This window comes from Tiliqua scincoides, chromosome 4, assembly GCF_035046505.1.
Source record: "Tiliqua scincoides isolate rTilSci1 chromosome 4, rTilSci1.hap2, whole genome shotgun sequence".
Taxonomy (NCBI): domain Eukaryota; kingdom Metazoa; phylum Chordata; class Lepidosauria; order Squamata; family Scincidae; genus Tiliqua; species Tiliqua scincoides.
The window spans coordinates 59,317,089-59,336,372 of NC_089824.1; the positions used below are offsets into that span (position 1 = coordinate 59,317,089).

General features: G+C 41.2%; 1 protein-coding gene across 1 annotated transcript in view; it reads left to right on the top strand.

The window, feature by feature from the left end:
* The window catches only part of PTPRM (protein tyrosine phosphatase receptor type M), a 544,564-nt gene that overhangs the window by 381,502 nt on the left and 143,778 nt on the right, over positions 1 to 19,284 (top strand). The window contains exon 15 of the mRNA XM_066626178.1: positions 2,666 to 2,695. Coding sequence (XP_066482275.1) covers positions 2,666 to 2,695 — 30 coding nt within the window. The remainder of the gene's footprint in view (positions 1 to 2,665; positions 2,696 to 19,284) is intronic.

Genomic DNA, 19,284 nt, shown 5'->3' on the forward strand with positions numbered 1-19,284 from the left:
AATTCAAGAGCACGTGCAATGGCAGCTCTCCTACTGAAAACAGTATATTGTAGACTCCTTTTAAATAGAATTTTAGCAGGTGTGCATTTAGAAAATATGCCACCTGTGATTAAATATTAAGCACGTAGCTTCTTGTGTTTAAACACAACTGTTAGCATCAGAAAAATAAGAATAAGAAACTGGCAAACATTTCTACTGGCAAAGAAGATGAGAGAGAAAATCTGATGAAAGCCTCATTTTCAAAGGAATGCCTGCAGCATGTAGCTGGAGGCAAGTTAACATTAGCTGTAGTCCCTTAGAAGACCTTTTTATATGGGGTGTGAGTTGGGACTCTTTTCTTCCATAGTTAAAACAGTACTGCATTGTAAAGATTATAAATATCTATAGCGTGTATATCTATCTTTTATCTCAGTATTATAACTTACCATTTTTATTCATCCTCATAAAAGATAAGAGAAAAAAACATGTTGATGTTCCACTTTCATTTAGTGCTTAGAATTCTTTTGTTATTTTAGGAAAATGTGTTCCCATTTTTATATTATTGTTATCATTTCCTCTAGAAAAGAGACAGAGGAAGTCATAGGTAGAGGATAAGCAATTGTACTACAAACACTTTACTGCATATGTATGTTCTTTATTGGCTTAAAATCTAAACTTTTGAGTGGGGGAGATCATTGGATCCTTGGTGAGTCTACGATATTTCTTTCTTAGGAGAAAAAATGAACTTGGCCAATCTGTTGCTAAGGGCGCAATCCAAACCTGCGCTGGAGCAGGCAAGCCAGGAGGCTTGCACTGCACCCAACGCAGGTTTGCAGTGAGCAGTGGCTCAACCAGGGGCAAGGAGAAGCTCTTCCCCTTACCCCTGGGTAAGGGCTACGCGCCCCTCTGCCTCTCCTCAGACTTGTGTCACCTCCGGAGGTAGCGCAAGTCTGAGGAGAGCAAAGCAGCTAGAAGCCACTCCGCTCACCCCGGGGACAGGGGTTAGGATCCGAAATAACCGCCGGGTCCCAGCCCAGTCCCCAGCTCCCCACGCGCCCGCCCCCAGGCCCACCCTCCCCACACCCAGTAACGCCCCCTCCCGCCCCCTTCCCACCCCCACACCTAACTTTGCTGCTTATGTCGGCGCACTCACGGCGACACAAGCGGCGGCGCGGGAGCCATGGCGGAGGCTTTTGCTTCCCTCCGCGCATCGGCGCATCTGAATGTGCTAACCCGGCTCCCACTCATGGAGGCGCAAACATGCTTTATGGCACGTTTGCAACCCTCCAGGGCCACCTATGCCAGCATAACTGCCGGTTAGGATTGCGCCCAAAGTCTCTGATGCAGGAACACCTATTTCATATAGATCTATTACTCGCACTTTACTCTCGAGACAGAGCTGCACTAACTTTTGGTCATAGTTTGAAGGATTTGATTTTATTGTTTAAAAACTGTGATAAATGGAAATGTGTGGGGGTGGGTGGGGGTTTTTATAATAAACATGCTGATAGTTTTCTTTATATATTCTTTTGGCTATGTGAAAGATTAATTTTTTAATTGCATTTCAGAACAGTCAGTACACATAAAAAGTCAACCTACAGTTCCATAGTCTTAAAATCTGTTGTCATCTTTGATTCCTGAGCCAACAGAACTGTGTGTTGTGTAATGGGCAGCCCAATCCTAACCTGTGCTGGAACAGGGAGGCTGGCTGGCCTGCCCCGTTTCCAATATGGGGTCTGGGCTGCCTATGGCTCTACCCAGGGCAAGGGGAATTCATTCCCCTTATCCTGGGTAATGCTGCAGCAACCCCAATGGGTCTATGTGGATCTGCACCACCTATAGAGTGGTGCACCTGGGACTGGGGTTAGGATTTGGCACAAGTGCCGGATCCTGACCCCACCCTCTGCTTGGTCGTGGCCTACCCACTGTCTGCCCTTCCCTGGCACCAGAACACCTCCTTCCCGCCCTCCTCTAGCCCCCGCATCAGCCTGACTCGACTGGTGCGACCTTACCTGTTGTGTTGTCCCCACAGGGTTTGGGTTGGCCCCCAGAGCCGGGCACATGTTCATGTGCCTGTCTCCCTCCTCACTTGGTGGCACAAACTTTACAGCACATTCGGGACACTTGGTGCAAGGTACTTGCACCAAACTATCCCGGGGTCTGGATTGCACCCTAACTTCCATAAGATATAGAAAGGGTCTCCATTGTCAAACAACTCACAGTACGCTGGCAAAACAAAAAAAACAGTAGCTCTCTGACGGTTATGAAATTTTACTATTTGAAATTTCTTACTAATATTTTTGAGATGGCATGCTATTCTATTGTAACTACTCTAATGTGAAATGAAAGCATGGTTTATGAATTAACATATGTGTCTCTGTGTTATGTATTATATATCTGTATGATACATACCTTGGTTAGTGTTTGCTATTAGATATGTGGTAAACTGTGCTAATCGCAGCAAAGAATTTGTTAATGACTGCTTAAGCTTTTGTGAAGATTGGCTCTGTCATTTGTTTGTTCCGGATGTGTTGCATGATGTTTCTGAAGTGCACTCTTGCTACCTTTTCATTTGTTTCTCCAATTCTAGTCTCATCTTGATTTTTTCATACATTAATATTTGGCTTTTCTTTCCTTCCATTTCATCTTTTCCTCCACTGCCTAAATCCTTCCACCATCATGGCAGAAGAAGCTATCACTCCTACACTTATTACCTGTAAGTAACTTATTTGTGCATCATCAGAGACATGCTTTCTGCCATGTTGTTCCTCTGTGCATGCATGGTGAATACTAATGAAACAACTTCCCTTGTAAAACTTAAAACACTTTCAGCATCATTTGAAGCAGAACATCCTCATATCATTGTATCCAAATCTGCTTTCCTTTTGCCACGTACTGTGTGTAAGATTGCTGTAATTACTTTCATTGAAAATAGTGGGAGGGGAGAGGTATTAAGTGAATTAATGTATTTAGGATACTTTTAAATGAAAAACTTCCCGCCAGATCCTATGCATGTTTATCCAGAAGTCCCACTGTATTCAAAAGTCTTACTCCCAAATAAGTGTACATAAAATTGCAGTATTAGGTTATTCTTTTTTTGTCCTTGTTGAACACCTGGTGATGTTTGTACATGTACAACCATATATCCATTGCTATATACATTTAAATCCCATTCATAAGTAAACTTTTTGCTTAATCATTATTGGGTATTATGGAACAAAGAATTATTGCCGTTCTGGTCCCAGATGCAATGGATACTTTCTGAGTCTGGATGCAAAAAGGCAAGTTCATAGGAGTTTGCTTGCTTGCTTGCTAGTTAGTTGAGTTCTGTATTTACAAGACATAACTTTAAACAGAGAAGTAGTGTTTGAGCTGACATAGGCATAGTCTTATGTGACCTGTTTGTTTACTGATTTTTTCTTGGAGAAATCTTGCTGTTGTGTTTGCTCAGTGAATGAGTAATAATTGTTTAGTAAATGTAGGTAATTGGCATATGATCCTCTTTGGCAGAGGAGGGCTGTTCCTTTGTGCCATAGCTCTAAGCATCCTAGAGGCATCTCTCCAGTTTACTGGAAACAGTGTGCCACTTTAGATGGACTTTCTGCCCAATTAGCAGAATTCATTCATGTTCTTGAGCTGGCCATGTATAGATAGAGTAGGATGGGGTGTGTGTGCACTCTGCACAGGGATATTGTTACATCTGATCAAATTACTCCTATGATTATGTGATCATAGGGTTATCAATTTAAGAGGAAAAATTTTTTCCTAATCTAATTTTTTTTGGGAGGGGGACCAGTTGCCTGAACTGTTGGCCCATGGGACAAGACTGTTTTTTCCCCCTTTTACCCCATCTTAGCAATGTTTTAAGGCTATACACTTTAGTGCAGAGTTTCTCAAACTGTGGGTTGGGATCCACTAGGTGGGTCGCAAGCCCATTTCAGGTGGGTTCCCATTCATTTCATATTCATAAAATATTTTATTTTTAATATATTAGACTTCATACTACCATGGTATGTGACTGCATTTGGGGAAATGTTACAGACCTGTACTTTTAACAGGCTACTATGTATATGCTTTTAACAATGATAGTCAATGGAACTTACTCCTGGGTAAGTGTGGATAAGTGTAAGTAGGATTGCAGCCTAGGATTGTTAAAAATTTCCCTCTTGATGATATCATTTCCGGTCATGACATCACTTCCAGTGGGTCCTGATAGATTCTCATTCTAAAAAGTGGGTCCCGGTACTAAATACGTGAGAACCAATGCTTTAGTGAATAGGAAGATTTTATGTTGGGCTTTGTCCCCAGTCCACCAAAGAGTCGTCCCACCACCACTGCCAAACTTGCTCTGATCTCCACTTGAAGTGATATGATGTAGATTGCATCAGCAATGGATTGCAAGTGGTCTGAGGGGCGGTAGATTCAAAGTACCCTTCATTCTGCTGCCTCTTTCCAGCCTGCCACTGATGCAAGCCACAGTTATCTTCTTCTTACTTGTCTGAGCAAGAAACAGGTCGTCTCTCTCCTTACCTTGCTTCCTGGCAGTTTCCTTGTAGCTGGAAGTGCAGAATTTCCAGCTTTATTTCCAGCATGGGTTTGCAACATTTTGGCAAGAGGGCCACATCATCACTCTGGCACTGTGCAGGGGTTGAGAAAAAAGAATTAATTTGCATTTTAAATTTGAATAAATTTACATAAATGAAAACATTAGAGACAGAACTTATATGAATGAATGAATTTTACTGAGCTTATTTATAATACACATGAGAACTATAATACAGGCATGTAGAACCACATGAGAACTATGAACTGTTTGCCACACACCTCTTGCACAGTGAAAACATACAGACCAAGCCAGAAACACATGGAAACATAAGTTTTTCAGAGGGGGGGAGTAAAATAAAGCCCTTGAAAAGCAGAAAACACATGGAGACTATAAAAGGTCTTGCTCTAACTTGACCCGCAGCTTGCGTCTGGTGGTTGCATCTGGCAGTTGCTGGCCAGCACGGGCTGCAACAGTCTTTGACGGACCAGAGGCTCATTGGAGACTGGGGGCTCCCTGTGGGGGTCCCCAAGGGCCACAAATGGCCTGCAGGCTGGGGTTTGCCCATCCCTGATTTACAGAGATGGTGTACAGTGTCTCTTTAAATAAAACCGGTAATCCCAGACTTCTGGTTTTGACTAAACTGCGTGAGAAGCACTGTAAGGAGCTTCTTCTTTTCTACAGTGCCGCAGCAAAGGTGGCAGCTCCAGGGTCACACCACCTCTGATTCTACCTTCAGGCCCATCCATGTACAAGCTATTTAACAGGACCAGATTCACTGGTTTCAGCTGTAGCAGTGTTGTTTCTGCCATACAGAATGGCAGTGTTGTTTCTGCCATACAGAATGGCAGTGTTGTTTCTGCCATTCTCCAGTTTGTAAATATATTGCCCACTACTATGACAATGATGATCTCCAATGTAGATTTTACTTTTGCTGGCCAGAGTCTCTTTTGCAAGCAAAATAACAATGGGAATGCTCCTGTAACATAAAACAGTTGTAATGAAATGGTGCAACATGTTCCATGTATCCGATTCCCAATGTGTAATAGACAAGCTCATGAAGAAGGATTTTGTCATCTGCCAAGCCAAGTGCTGCACTGGATTGCTGCGAAACCTGGGGAAAAACCCCATCCTGAATCCCAGAAGGCACCCCCTGATGTCACATTGAACATTGCCTCTGCTACTGTTATGGGGTTGCATCCTTCTGATGACACCACTGCTTTGGATGGTGTGTGTTTACAAATATACTAACAGACTCCTCAATGAATGTTGCATGTAACAGAATGTACTGAACAGCTGTTCCCTTCATGGATCTTTCTGGATCCTGATGATTATGTCAGGGGAAAGAGAAAGATTGTATCATATGGAGAAAATGCCAGAAGAGAGGTTTAATGAAAAGTACCATTAAAAAAAAAAAATTCTCATGTCCTTTGAACATCTGAAGCAGCTTTATGCCTGTGTCAGTGTGAAAAAAACAGCCTTAGGTTCTTCTGTAGGTGTTATTCAGGAGCAAGGCTTTCACCTCTGTATTTTTTGTACATTCTTTGTACACAGCAATACTTCTTAAGGCCCAGTCATACTGCATGGTGAAACCACAACTTGGAAGGTAATTTATGTTGCTTAGGGACTGTAGTTTCATAACACATTGAGCTGCTAGTTTTCAGGGTGATTTAATGAAATATTGAACCAAGTGCGTGAGGAATGACTTGAGCGTACACAAATCAGTGTGCAGTTGGGGGAAAACAGCAACAGAGAGAGAAAAGGAATTCAAATGTCTTTTTATTCATATACTGTAGGCTTAGAGAAGTTGAAACTAGATGCTTCTGCCTCAGAATGAAATGTGTTCATTTAGCCTTCTAGTATTAACATTCTTTCAGAACTCTGAAAGCATTATCATTTGACTACCCTTTAAATCCTACAGAAGACACATTGTCTGAAATACTGAACTGAACTGAACTGAAATACCTTTATTGATCCTACTGGTGGATTTATTACTAAATTAATGACAATCTGTCATTAATCTGAATCTGTCCAAAGTTACCACCTGTCAGGATTCTTTTCTACTTCCACTAGATCAGTGGTTTAGGAGCCTGTGGACCACTGAGACAAAAATTGGGATTGGCAATGGCTACATGCAAGCCTTCTAAGAGGCCTCCCAGCTGCCTTAGAAGGCATTCTGAGGGCCAGAGAGGCCACACAGGGCTTCCCTGGCCCTCAGAACATACACCAGAAGCAAAGGGAGCACAGCAAGGGGAACAGAGTGAGGGAACCTCTGCAGATAATGCAAGGGGCCCTTTTCTTAAATCTAAGTTTTAAAAGTGTTTCCATCTAATTGTATATGGAAGGTCAGTATCATGCATTCAGCGTTGTCTTCTGTTTTATTATTGCCTGTTATTTGGAGCTTTGCCTTCATTGTTGACCTGATTCAAAAAAAGCCATTAAACATAGATACTTGCTGAATGTGCCTGCTGCATGAAGGCTTTAATTAAATCTACAAGCGGAGCCCTAAAAAGAGCAAGAAGCAAATTAATTGCAACCAGGACTGTGCATTTATTTCAGTGACAGGCCTTTGCGCTTTGGTGAAAGTGCAATCTGCGTACCCTTATCTGAATTAGTAAATTCAATATCACTTTTCATTAGCACGGCAGGTCATTGCCGCATGCCTTCTGTCTGGCACTGTTTACCTCACAAACAGTCTGTTCCAACCACTTTGCCATAGGATGCCATTGCTGTAAACCCACAGAGTGGAATAAACTATTTTCAGCTTTCTGCACCATCAGTTTTTGTGAGTTCTTCTCCACACTGAGGTTCCTAATTAGGCGACAGTGTAATTAAGGCAAATTCAGCAAATGCAAATTTGACAACAGGATTTATAGCAGATTAGGGTTATTATGTCATGTTAGAGATAAATTAATATATAGGCATCATTATTATTTGACTCTTCAATGACCTGCAGGCAGAAATCTATATAACGGTATATTAGTTCTTGGACTTAAAAATATAGCTAAGGAGCACAAGGGTTGAATCATGCTTGGTTCCACAGATCTATAAAATAAGATGGAAGCATTTAGAGAAATTCCCAGGCAATAGAAAATGTTTAATTAATGTAAGCTGCTGTTTACCTACTCTGTCTAGTCCTGTGAATAGCATAGACCAAGACGCACATTCCAAAATCTCATTTTCTGGGAGCAAGTCATTTCATATTTGGTAATGTGACTAGACAGCAAGGGAAATCATTTGTTTCTTTTAAAACCTTGTGCATGCTGTATTAAAGCCTGGTTCAGTTAATAGAATATAAGGACTTGGAGTGTATTACTAAAGTTGTAGTTCCTATCCTGCACAGAACAGGTTGCCATTAATTCTCACTGTTATCAGTGCCAGAGTTGAAATTGCTTTGTACTGTTCAGATCAAGAACCAATTTATTGCAGCTTAGTAAAAGACAAATATATGGGAGACTCTTTCTCCCTGGATGTATATTGTGTATAATTTCTTGTATTCTTGGGATTTGCTTCATGCTAGTCAACAATAGTGTTTGCTCATTGGACATACCAAATAAAATCAGTTCTATTAAATCATACCTTTTATTTCCTGCATTTCCTACATATGGTTTCTTTACCCAGTTAAATAAAAAGTTATGAAAAATGCAGCTTATTCTAGACTGTGCAATAATTGCACAGTCTCTTCATAATCAAACATCAAGAGATCAAGATTTAAGGGTTTCCAGATTTTCAAAGCCTAAATAAATAATTGTTTTGAGATGACATTGATCTATATTGCAGCATAATGCATATTGCATTGAATAAGAGCAGGGCAGATTTTAAAATGGATTAATAGAAATAATTTTTAAATGCTACATGTTTAAAAACAGTTAAGCCATCTCCCTTGTTCTTATGTGAATGGTAGAGATGTTCACACACATCCTACATGCCCAATCCTTTGTGAAAGATCTTCTATCTCAGCCTTGTTAGTGTCTGGATCAACATAAGCTACATGTGATCTCTGAGCAGACATTAGTGTTATATTACCATGAGCAAGATATGTAGACATGGCAACAAATGATCAACAGTAATATTTCTCAGAAAGGACTAATATTGCTGCTGGGAAATTCCCATTCATAACTTACATCCCTTTCCTTTGGTTTTCCCCACATTGCATGCAGCCATACCAAAATGGGCTGCATTGCATACTGTGCTGGTGGGGCAGATTGGGAGGCCCGGGAGACGCAAGAGAAAATATTTCCCTTACCTCCCCGTAAGCCTCCCAATTGCCAGTGGGTCTTCTCGGACCTGCTAGCTGGCACAAATCCAAGGAGAGATAAAGGGCATATCAGGAGGCAAGAAGGAGATAGCATACATCCCTCCCTCCCCCTGTTCTGCCACCCTCACTGCCAACTTACCATTGTCAGTGGGTATTCCCCTGTCATGCACTGGGTTACTGCAGCCTCTCTGGTGGCATTCCAGAAGCTCCACTGCTATAAATGCATCTGCATCACCATTTATGACAGCCAGAAAGTGGCAGAACGCTACAATAAAACTGGGCTGTTATACAGATCGCAGGTTTCACAGTGTAGCTGTAATTGCTATGGGGCTTACTAATTATTCTAGTAAAGCTCTTTACTGCTAAGTGGACAATTATAATACACACAGTGGCATAGCTAAGGGTGTGCAGGGGTAGTAGTTGCACCGGGCATCAAGCTTTAGGGGGGCAACAAGCTGAGCTTGACACTAGTGACAAAAATTGTGAAAATCTTGGTATGTATGAATAATGCCATAATGTTATATATCATTGGAAAGGTAATTTAATTCAGAATGCAATGAAACAAACGGCACTGGAATATCTGTTTTCTATCAGAAGTTATGGAAAATTAACCAGAAAATGAAACACAACTGACTTGTGGAACAAGTGGATTTGCTTAACTCCAAACTGACCTATGAGACTGTTCTGAGTGCCAATGAGATCTTATTATGATTCAGCATGGAACCAATAACTTTTTATCTATTTACTTAATTAAATTTGATTTTGTCATGTAGGGGGGGCTACAAGATCTTCTTTGACAGATAGTTGCAGATAGATGCCTTAGTTATGCCACTAACTGGGGGGGAGGCAGCAGGGCAAGTGGGTGGTGAGCTGCTGTGGGGAGGAGGTGGGTTCCTACCAATTTTCACTTTTTAAAAAGCCTGGGTGTGATGTCACTTCTGGTTGTGACATCACTTCTGGGGCAACATTTTGAGCTTGGCACTGAGCTACATGATCATTAGCTACACCACTGAATACATACCATATTTTAACTACTGCACATTGTATGGAGTAGTAGTGTCCAATGTCATACCACATATGATGTAATAAGAAGTTAAATGATAGCAGTGGAGAAGGCATGTAGTAGTCCCCCACATCCTCAATCCATCCAGGTTCATGTGCTAGATAGAATATCCCTATATGCATAAGCATATTAAATGAATATGGTTATGATGTTAAAGAAATGAGAAGATTGCAGTGGCAGAAAGATGTAGTAGTGTTCTTCTCCCCCCCCCCCCGCCATCTTGACTGTACTGAATCCATCCAGGTTTAATGTGGTAGAAGTAAAATGTGACCTGATGTTTTGAACAGGGAAGGAACACAAGGGTAAGTGTCTGTATATATAGAGATATGCCCCCATATCTGCATGGGTTCCATTCTGGAACTCCATGCGGCTAAGTGAAACCATAGATATAGGTGAATACCAAGAGAATGGGAGGAAGCCTGCTGTAAAGGAAGTTAAATCATTAATAAAGATCCAGTTTTGTGTCCACCTACTACAATACACCTCTCATTTTTGAAACCTCTGTGATTAAATAATAAGCACTGCAATAGGAACAACACTTTGTTTGCCTAGCCTACTTTTACTGAATATTCATGTAATTGTGGGATTAATATAAGCTAGAAAAGGTCACTTGACGAAATTAGTTTCATTAGTGCAAGCATTATTTACGGAAGATTTTGCTATCATTAGGGTCATTCCATCAGGCAATCAACAAATGAGATCAAGCTAGTGACCCTTAGGAAAATAAATTAACCTCAACAATAAATAAAAGGTTAGTATCCACTGCAAGACCTTCCAAACTAACTAATTTTGATTAATCGTATCTTTCACTTCAGGCTTTAGATCCTCTTTAAAATGCTATTTGGATTATTAATGGTTGGTGGCATGCTAATGTAGCCTAAAAATAATGCTGCTTATTTGTTTTTATTATCAAATGAACAATGAGAATTCTAAAGTCATGTGTAGAACTTAAAGGAGATATCTTACTACCTTATCAGTATGACAACCCAATCCTTAACTCCCCTGCCGATGTAGCCGGGCAACTAGAGCACATGATGCATGCATCCTGAGGGCAGTTTTGGTGCCCTCGATGACAGGAGCTAGCCTCTGCTGCCCAAATGGGTCTCCTCAGATCTATGCCAGCCTTGTTGCTAGTGCAGGTCCAATGAGAGTAAGAGGAAAGGGAACAGTTAGGATCCAGCCCAAGTGCCTGCCCCCACTGCCAAAATTCTGTTCTAACTGCTTTGTTATTTTAATCTGTATTATTCAAATAGTTTATTGCATTCTCTGCCATTATAATGTTACTAAAACCAGCATCCAACATTAATCACTGAAATAAATACTTTAAAAACCTAACAACTTTTTAAGGAAGAAACTATTTTAAGGAAGAAACTATTGTACACAATTTAGACATTGTGACCCCTAAAGTTTTGTTCTACAACTCCTTATATAATGGCACAAAAACAGAGACCTGCTTTATTACTCTGTGGAGTATGCCATTCTCTTTTCTGTGGATTTCTTGAAAATGTGCATAGTTTCCTGTTGGCCTCTATCCCACCTACCTATTCCCAGCTACAGTCAAGGCAGTCTTTAGTAATACATGCCAAAAGAAGAGAATCTTAGCCTTTTAATTTGCCAAACCCAAGGTGACTGACTGGAGGTTGATACCTCCAAAAACTTATGCACAAGTACGTATGCTACAATTTATGGTCCCACATTATAAAGGGCCTCTAAATACAAAAAATTCAAGTTTTTTATGTGTATATACACAAAAATTAAAGGTTTGATATTTCTGTATTTGTCCTTTCTGTTACAAGATTAAACTCTTTTTAATAATGTTATGAGATAGGGCCTCATAACTTGCCATAGCTTAGTGCTGCAGCCTGGCTTAATCCATCTCCTGTACTATGGCTAGAAGGAAACAGTCAAACTTTTGTATTTCTCTGTGTTAGAGTAAAAAGCAGGAACTTTTATAGATGGGTGCAGGCCCAATCCTATCCAAATTTCCATCAGCAGTGCTGCCATATTGCAGCCCCAAGGTAAGGGAACAAATGTTCCCTTACCGTGAGGAGGCCTCTGTGACTATCCCTCCACCACAGGATGCAGTGCATGCCCATTGGCAGGGCTGCACCAGCACTGGAAAATTGGATAGGATTGGGACCTCAATCTTTCACAACTGATGTGGTACGTACTATACTTTGTTGTTTGAACCGAATACAACATATAGCATGAGAAACTTCCTAAACCTCTCTAAGCGTGCGCAGCATGTGTCCATTAGTGACTGTTCAGGCTTTGGAAGGAATTAAGATAGGTAGACCGGAGGCAAGGTCTTGCATCACTGTACCAAAAAAAGAAGAAAATCTAGTTCTTACACCTGAGTGGTCTCTTGGCTAGGAATGGTCCCGAGGTCCATGATCAATTCAGAATGAGAAATACACTTTCTTCAGGGACCCAGTAAGTTAGCTAAACGCACAGCATGACATGAGAAAATAATATACTGTATTTTTCGCTCCATAAGGCGCACTTTTTTCCCCCAAAAAAGTGGGGGGAAAAGTGCGTGCGTCTTATGGAGCGAATACTGCCAAAAAAAAAAAACTCAGCCCCTGGCCCCGCCCCCTGCCCGCTCTGCTCAGCTCCGCTTCCCAGGAAAGCGTGGGTTGGGGTGGCAGTCTTGCTGAGCAAGCCCGCATGTCTACTCAGAAGTAAGTCTCAGCATCACTGGGGCTCACTCCCAGGAAAGCGTGGGTTGGGGTGGCAGTCTTGCTGAGCAAGCCCGCATGTCTACTCAGAAGTAAGTCTCAGCATCACTGGGGCTCACTCCCAGGAAAGCATGGGTGGGGTGGCAGTCTCGCTGCCCAAGCCTGTGCATGCCTACTCTGAAGTAAGTCCCATTAGAGTCAGGGGGGCTTACTCCCAGGAAAGCCTCTCTCCGCCCCCCAAGCCTGGAGCATCACAGCTTCTCTCTTCCCCTCCCCCAAGCCTAGAGCATCACAGACTCTTCCCTCCCCCCAAGCCTGGAGCATCACAACTTCTCTGCAACACAAACACTTTCCCCCTCTCTCACACACACAGGCTGCCCCCTTCACTTACACACACAGATGCTCTGCCCCGTCCAGCAGGGGAGGGGCACTTTCACTCACCTCATCCAGCATCTGAATGTAAGCCCCCACCCCATCACAAAGAAAAAACTGTCTCCTTGGTCAGAATGCCAGTGTTTGCTTATTGCACAAGCCCCAGGTAAGGCTTCCTGGGGCTTGTGCAATAAGAAAAAATCCAGAGGTTTGTTGTGTCTTGAGAATTCAAGTTGTGGTTGGACTTTTCACTTGTTCATTTGTATTGGAATCATGGAAGAACTGGCGAGGAGGTAGATGTGGTGTCAGCAGTGGCCCCTTTAAGGGTAAGGCCTGGGCATCCAGCAGAGTGTGCTGCACAGCTGCAGCCACTGGAAGGCAATAGGGTCCTCAGGGATATAAGGAGTACCAGAGGCAGAAAGGGTTTGTGGGTTTTGAAGGAGTGCAGGTTGGAGGTAGGAGAGGAGACTGACTGGGTTTATTGAATTTGGAATCTGACTGTGGATTGTGACTGGACTTGGATACCCTGATGGATTTGACTGACCTACCTGGAACCTGACCTTGGACTGTAATTTGGCTTATTGGCTCTGGACTCTGAATTGGTAACTCTGATTGATGGGACTGATTTACTTGGCATCTGTGGACTGGAACTGGACTCACTTTTGCTTGCTGCACTGGTGAGTTGCACAAGGGGGACTGATCAGCCTTAAACAGGCACGAGGCCCAGTGGTTTGGAATTTGGCAGAACATCATTGTAGCAGAAAGATAATGTGATCTCCTATTTGTGTGCACCTGCTTTTGTGAGCTTCATAAATTCTGACTCTAGCAATGATGAGTTCTTGGGGTTGCCAGAAAAATAGAGTACTCAAACCTTTAAGTCTCTCCATTTGTTAATGACAGTGATAATGGTTCTTAATGCCACTGTTGACTGCTGTTCACTTTACATGGTTCAAATGTTATTCTGTTATAGTTTATTAAATATTTTATTACACTATTTGGTTCAGAATATTTTTTTCCTTGTTTTCCTCCTCTAAAAACTAGGTGCGTCTTATGGAGCGAAAAATACGGTACACAATATCACAAGCCAAATACACTTGCATTGTTTCACCTCAGATAGTGTGTTTTCTGGTATTTAGAAGTTACTCATTGCCTTCAAGCCAAGTAGAGTGCACTAACCTCATGCAGAAATAAGAAAGATAGAGCCAGATGGAGTTACATGTTACAGTAGTCACTTTCCTCCATCTGCTTATCTTGGGCTCCAAGCTTAAAAGTCTATGACAGGCTAAATTGAAATACTCATTGAAGGGTACTGGTTATAACTCCCTGGCTTTGCAGTGGGCCCATAATTTCATCATTGTAGGTCTTAGAGGTTGAGATCCTGCATCACTGACCTTTCTTTAGGAGCCAAAAAGAATCTGACAAGTACACATTTATTGTATGAACTTTTCTGAATGTATTTTACTGTGATGTAAAACCTTAATCTACTAGTGATGCAGTTGTATGTAGATCAAAGCTAAAGAACTTCAGTCATCTGTAGTTCTTCATTTGTAGTTCAGTCATCAAGCTAAAGACAGTAGCTTATCTCATGAGGATATGTTGAAAAAAAAACTAAATGTACAGAATCACAGCTTTGGCACTGATATGTTGTGCATTGTCTACTCTTTGTATGCACTTCTTATCAATACGTTGTTAGAGGTTGATGTGGTGTTCAGGATGTTTTATAATATCTGTTAGCTGCTTCATTTTCAGATCACATGAATCCTAGAATCTGAAATGACTTTTAAAATATCATTTTATTAAAATGATACAAAATAAAATATATTTTAAAATATTAAAACAACATTTAATGTTTTTACTGTGTGTGTCCATTTGAAGAGTACCAGTGACTCAGGCTGTTGAGCCAGAATCTGCAGAGTATGTTGTCCTTTCCTGTCCTGGGCACCTAGTATGGTTTAGCTAAAAAAGTAAAGTACATGATTGTTTATAGCGAAGCTGTCAAAGAATTTCATGCAGTATCTAATTAACTAGAAGTGCTTGCATAATTTTAGCAGCATGATCTTCCCCTATTCCACTCCAGTCTTCCATTCTGGGACCACTGTGCAGGTGCCATCTACAAGAATCTTCAATGCTTTGTTGCTTTTTGGGTTTTTTATTAAAGCATGCCAGCTTTTCATCTTGCAAACTAAAAATAAATGCTTTACCAGAGTCAAATTGAAATTAAGGGTTGATTCATACATGTTAAAAAAGTAATTATGTAGACTTTCATTAATTATCACATGTATGCTTTTGCTTGTGAGAGCAAAATGCTGAATGCTTTCATTTATTGTGCATATTTGAAGGCATATGATTGAACAAAATTGAGACACTTACTAAATGACAGATAGGATTCCTCTAATTTTGTGATGTCCTATGGTAAAAAAAACTAACTTGAAGCTAAAGTATTTGCAAAACTTCATTGTAGCTATGCAGCAGCCATGTTTGTGTAAATTAAACTCTTTGAATTAATGACTGGCCTGGTTCACACATGCATTTTCATCATCTGACAACCTGCATGTCATCTTTCCTCAATTGGACGTATTCATTTATTTGTAGTGCACAGATGTGCAATGTCAAAAGACTTGGAGGTTTCCCCTGCTTAGTTGCCGGCCATGAACTGTTTCAATTGCAGAAATGGTCTTTTAATCTACAAGGATGAATTCGTCCTTTTCTCCAAGAAGCCCAGGAAGTGATAAATAGGGTTCTAAGGGTGTCATATAAGTACTAGCCAGGTCCAGTTCTGTTTATCTTTGTCTGTGCATTCCAAGAAGTGACTGAATTTTTCTAACAGTACAGTATTTTGTTGTGGGACTAACTGCCAACAGGAAAGCCAAAATAGCAAACAAAATAGAATAAATTAGATGCCATTTTTATACACAGTGTAATGCCACACTTAGCATTCTGTCTCCTAAATAAGAGACACAGCATGGACTTGCAATCTGTTGTGTAATCCCCCACTACAGCAGAAACTGCTGGACAAAAGCCTGGAAAATAAAGTAGCTACTTTATGAATAGAAAATTTCTGGCTTGTATGTGTTACCAATTATTTATTTAATGGAATTGTAGCAACAGAATGATTTATAGCCTACGCAAACTGCAGATATCACAAGCAGGAAGTAACATGACCACCGGCAAGGAGGTCCAACACTTTCTATCCATTTAGAGTTCTGTGGATGACATCTTCAGGATACTGTGAAGAAAAATATCTATTAAGATAACTACACTTCATGCGATTTAGTGGCCTTTCCTGAAAACTTTAACAGAGTGGCTTGAATTATTGTTTACTCATGCTTAGCATTTGAGCAGTCAGAATGTCTCTTTGACCTTTCCTCAAGTATTTCTTTTTTCCAAGTAGGATAGCTTTACCTGGTGCTTCCAGTGGTCTGTCCAGATTTTCTAGCAAATCCATGCCTTCTTAATTAGAACAATGCTGCAGCATCAGTGCTCCCGCCCACCGGGGTCCTCCTTTTGAGTATGTTGAAATAGCTAGATGAATTGTACTCAAAATTTTATGCTTACTTTCCCAAGGAACATTTCATATTCTTCTTAGTATCGGAGTACCTCTTTGCATAATATTAGTCCAGGGAAGAGCGTGGTCACAATTAAATAATTATAATATAAGTTATGATCAGTGGCATCATTAGGGGAGTGGGAGGTGAGGACCACATCAGGTGGTCCTCACCCTTAGGGGGTGTCACCACTAGTGGCCAAAATTTTGGAAATCTTTTGGAAAATTTGTGTTTATGAGTAATACCATCATGTTATATATCATTGGAAAATTAATTTCATGCAGCATGTAATGAAAAATGCCATATTGAATTATCTGTAATCTGTCAAATGTTATTGTCAATTATGCAGAAAAATAAAACACAACTGCCTTCTGAAACACAAAGTGAATTTCCTTAACTCAAAATTGACCAATGAGAGTGATTGTTCTGAGAGCCAAGGGAACCAATAAGGTGTTGGTATGAGTCAGCTCTTGTTTCCATGTATCAGAGCTAATACTAGAACTCTTATTCAATAGTTTAAGTGTCATCAAGTTGGCCACTGGTTTTTTGTTGGTTGCTTATTTGTTGGGTGTTGTATATGAAAATAGTTAATGGGGATTATACCCGCCCTAGTGATGCCACTGCATTAAGGCTGTGTGCATGATATTGTAATTCTGTATGGTCTGGTATGGGAGGAAATCCATCATGGGCGTGATGCACTGAGCACTTGCAGTAGGTGACACAGACCCTAATGATGCCTCTGGTTATGATCATTCTCATGATCCACAGAGAAGGGTTTGCCTCGCTGCTAATTTTAACTTGGACTTGACCTGTGAAAGACTTTACACAAACACTGAATACTGAATTTGCCTTGCACATAGGATGGTGTGGAAGTAAGCATGTGGAATTCTCTGGTTCTTCTTCCCCCAGTGAGTGTGCATGAAGGACTTACAGAGAACATGCTGCACCTTATGCAAAGTCCCATCATTGTGATAGATCATGTAAGAATGATTATGCAAATACCATTTTTTGTACGTATATCTAGAAGAAGAAATTTTCTGAAACCCCATGCTCCTATAGGGCTGAAAAAGATACTTGTACTTATGAAGCCATTCTCCCAAATATATGTTTTTTCCCTTCATTAACTAGTGTAGACCTCTATGGAATCATGGAACCAGGAATTGTCTGAGTGGATTGCTGACCCTGCCATTTTGAAACACTCCACCAACATGCACCCACCCCCACAATTGCTGTTGTTGCCTTCTCTTCCTTGCTGCTCAGCTGCTTCTCCTTGCTGCCCACCTGGAAGCAGCCATGTGGGTAAGGAGAGGGGGGCAGGATATCCTGCAGCCTGGCTGCCATCTCCTTCTTACTTTATAGATCTTCCTTCAGATCTATTGCCTCTTCTGCTTGTTCCCACCTTGTCCTGTTGAAACAAACAGGATAGGTGGAGCATGCTGGGAGCCAAGTGATCTTGTTCTCATCGCTCATGAGAGTAAGCAATCAAAATACAATCACTGGGCAGCCATGCCATTTTGATTTCTTGTAGTGACAGAGCTGGAGGAAGAGATTGACTTCCTGAGGATTGGAGAGCCAATTCTAATGGCTCAGAAGGTAGCAGGTTGGATGGGGGTGGTAGGCAGGTATAGGTGCAAGCCCCTCCTCAGTTTGCCACTCTCCCTACAACTCACTGCACAAATGGGCAGCTTCAATCAACTTCAGGGCTGGGCCAGCCCAGCATGGAACAGCAGAAACTGTGCAGTTTGAAACACCTTCTGTGACCATAGGGCTGTTGCAGGAGAAAAGGTAACTTGCCATTCCCGAAACATTTGGGTATGTCTCCACTCTAGACTCTGTAAAATCAAAATGAATTTTTTTTATGGTTCCAGCTTGAACAGGCGTTTAAAATAATTATATTATGTCCTTTTTTAAAACATGCATTTTATATCAATAGAAACAGGTGTTTACAAAGCTCTTTTATGCTTATAGTGATGAGTGGCTATAGACTTCACTGATCAGTATAATGTTAGTTTTGGTCAGTACTTTTGAAATATTTATTTTTATTTGCCAATGTGAACTAGGGCACAATCCTATCTTCTGCTAGAACAGGAGAGCCAAGAGGCTTGCGCTGTATCCAGCGCAGGATAGGTGCCCAAAGTGATTCAGCCAGAGGCAGTGGTGTAGCTAAGGAGGTGCAGGTGGTAGCAGTTGGTAGCAGGTGGCATCAAGCTTTAGGGGGGCAACAAGCTGAGCTTGACACAGGTGACCAAAATTGTGAAAAACTTGGTATGTATGAATAATACCATCATGTTATATATCATTGGAAAGGTAATTTAATGCAGAATGCATGGAAAAAACTGCACTGGAATATCCGTATTCTGTCAAAAGTTGTGGCCAATTAACCAGAAAATGAAAACACAATTGCCTTATGGAACAAAAAGTGGATTTTTTAAATTCAAAACTGACCTATGAGTCTGATTGTTCTGAGAGCCAATTACATGTTATATTATTGACATGTTGCAATGACATGTTATCATGACAGTGTCTTGAACCGATCAGGGGCACACTTTTTATTTTTTTTACTTAATTAAATTTGATTTTGTCTGGAAGGGCTACAAATCTTCTTTGACTCCAGGTAGCAGATAGATGCCTTAGCTATGCCACTAACTGGGGGGAGGCAGCAGAGCAAGTGGGTGGCAAACTGCTGGGAGGAGGAGGTGGGTTCATATCCATTTTCACTTTTTTAAAAGCCTAGGCATGACATCACTTCCGGTTGTGACATCACTTTTAGGGCAACATTTTGAGCTTGGCACCGGGCTACATGATCATTAGCTACGCCACTAAGGGGAAGCTCTTCCCCTTACCTC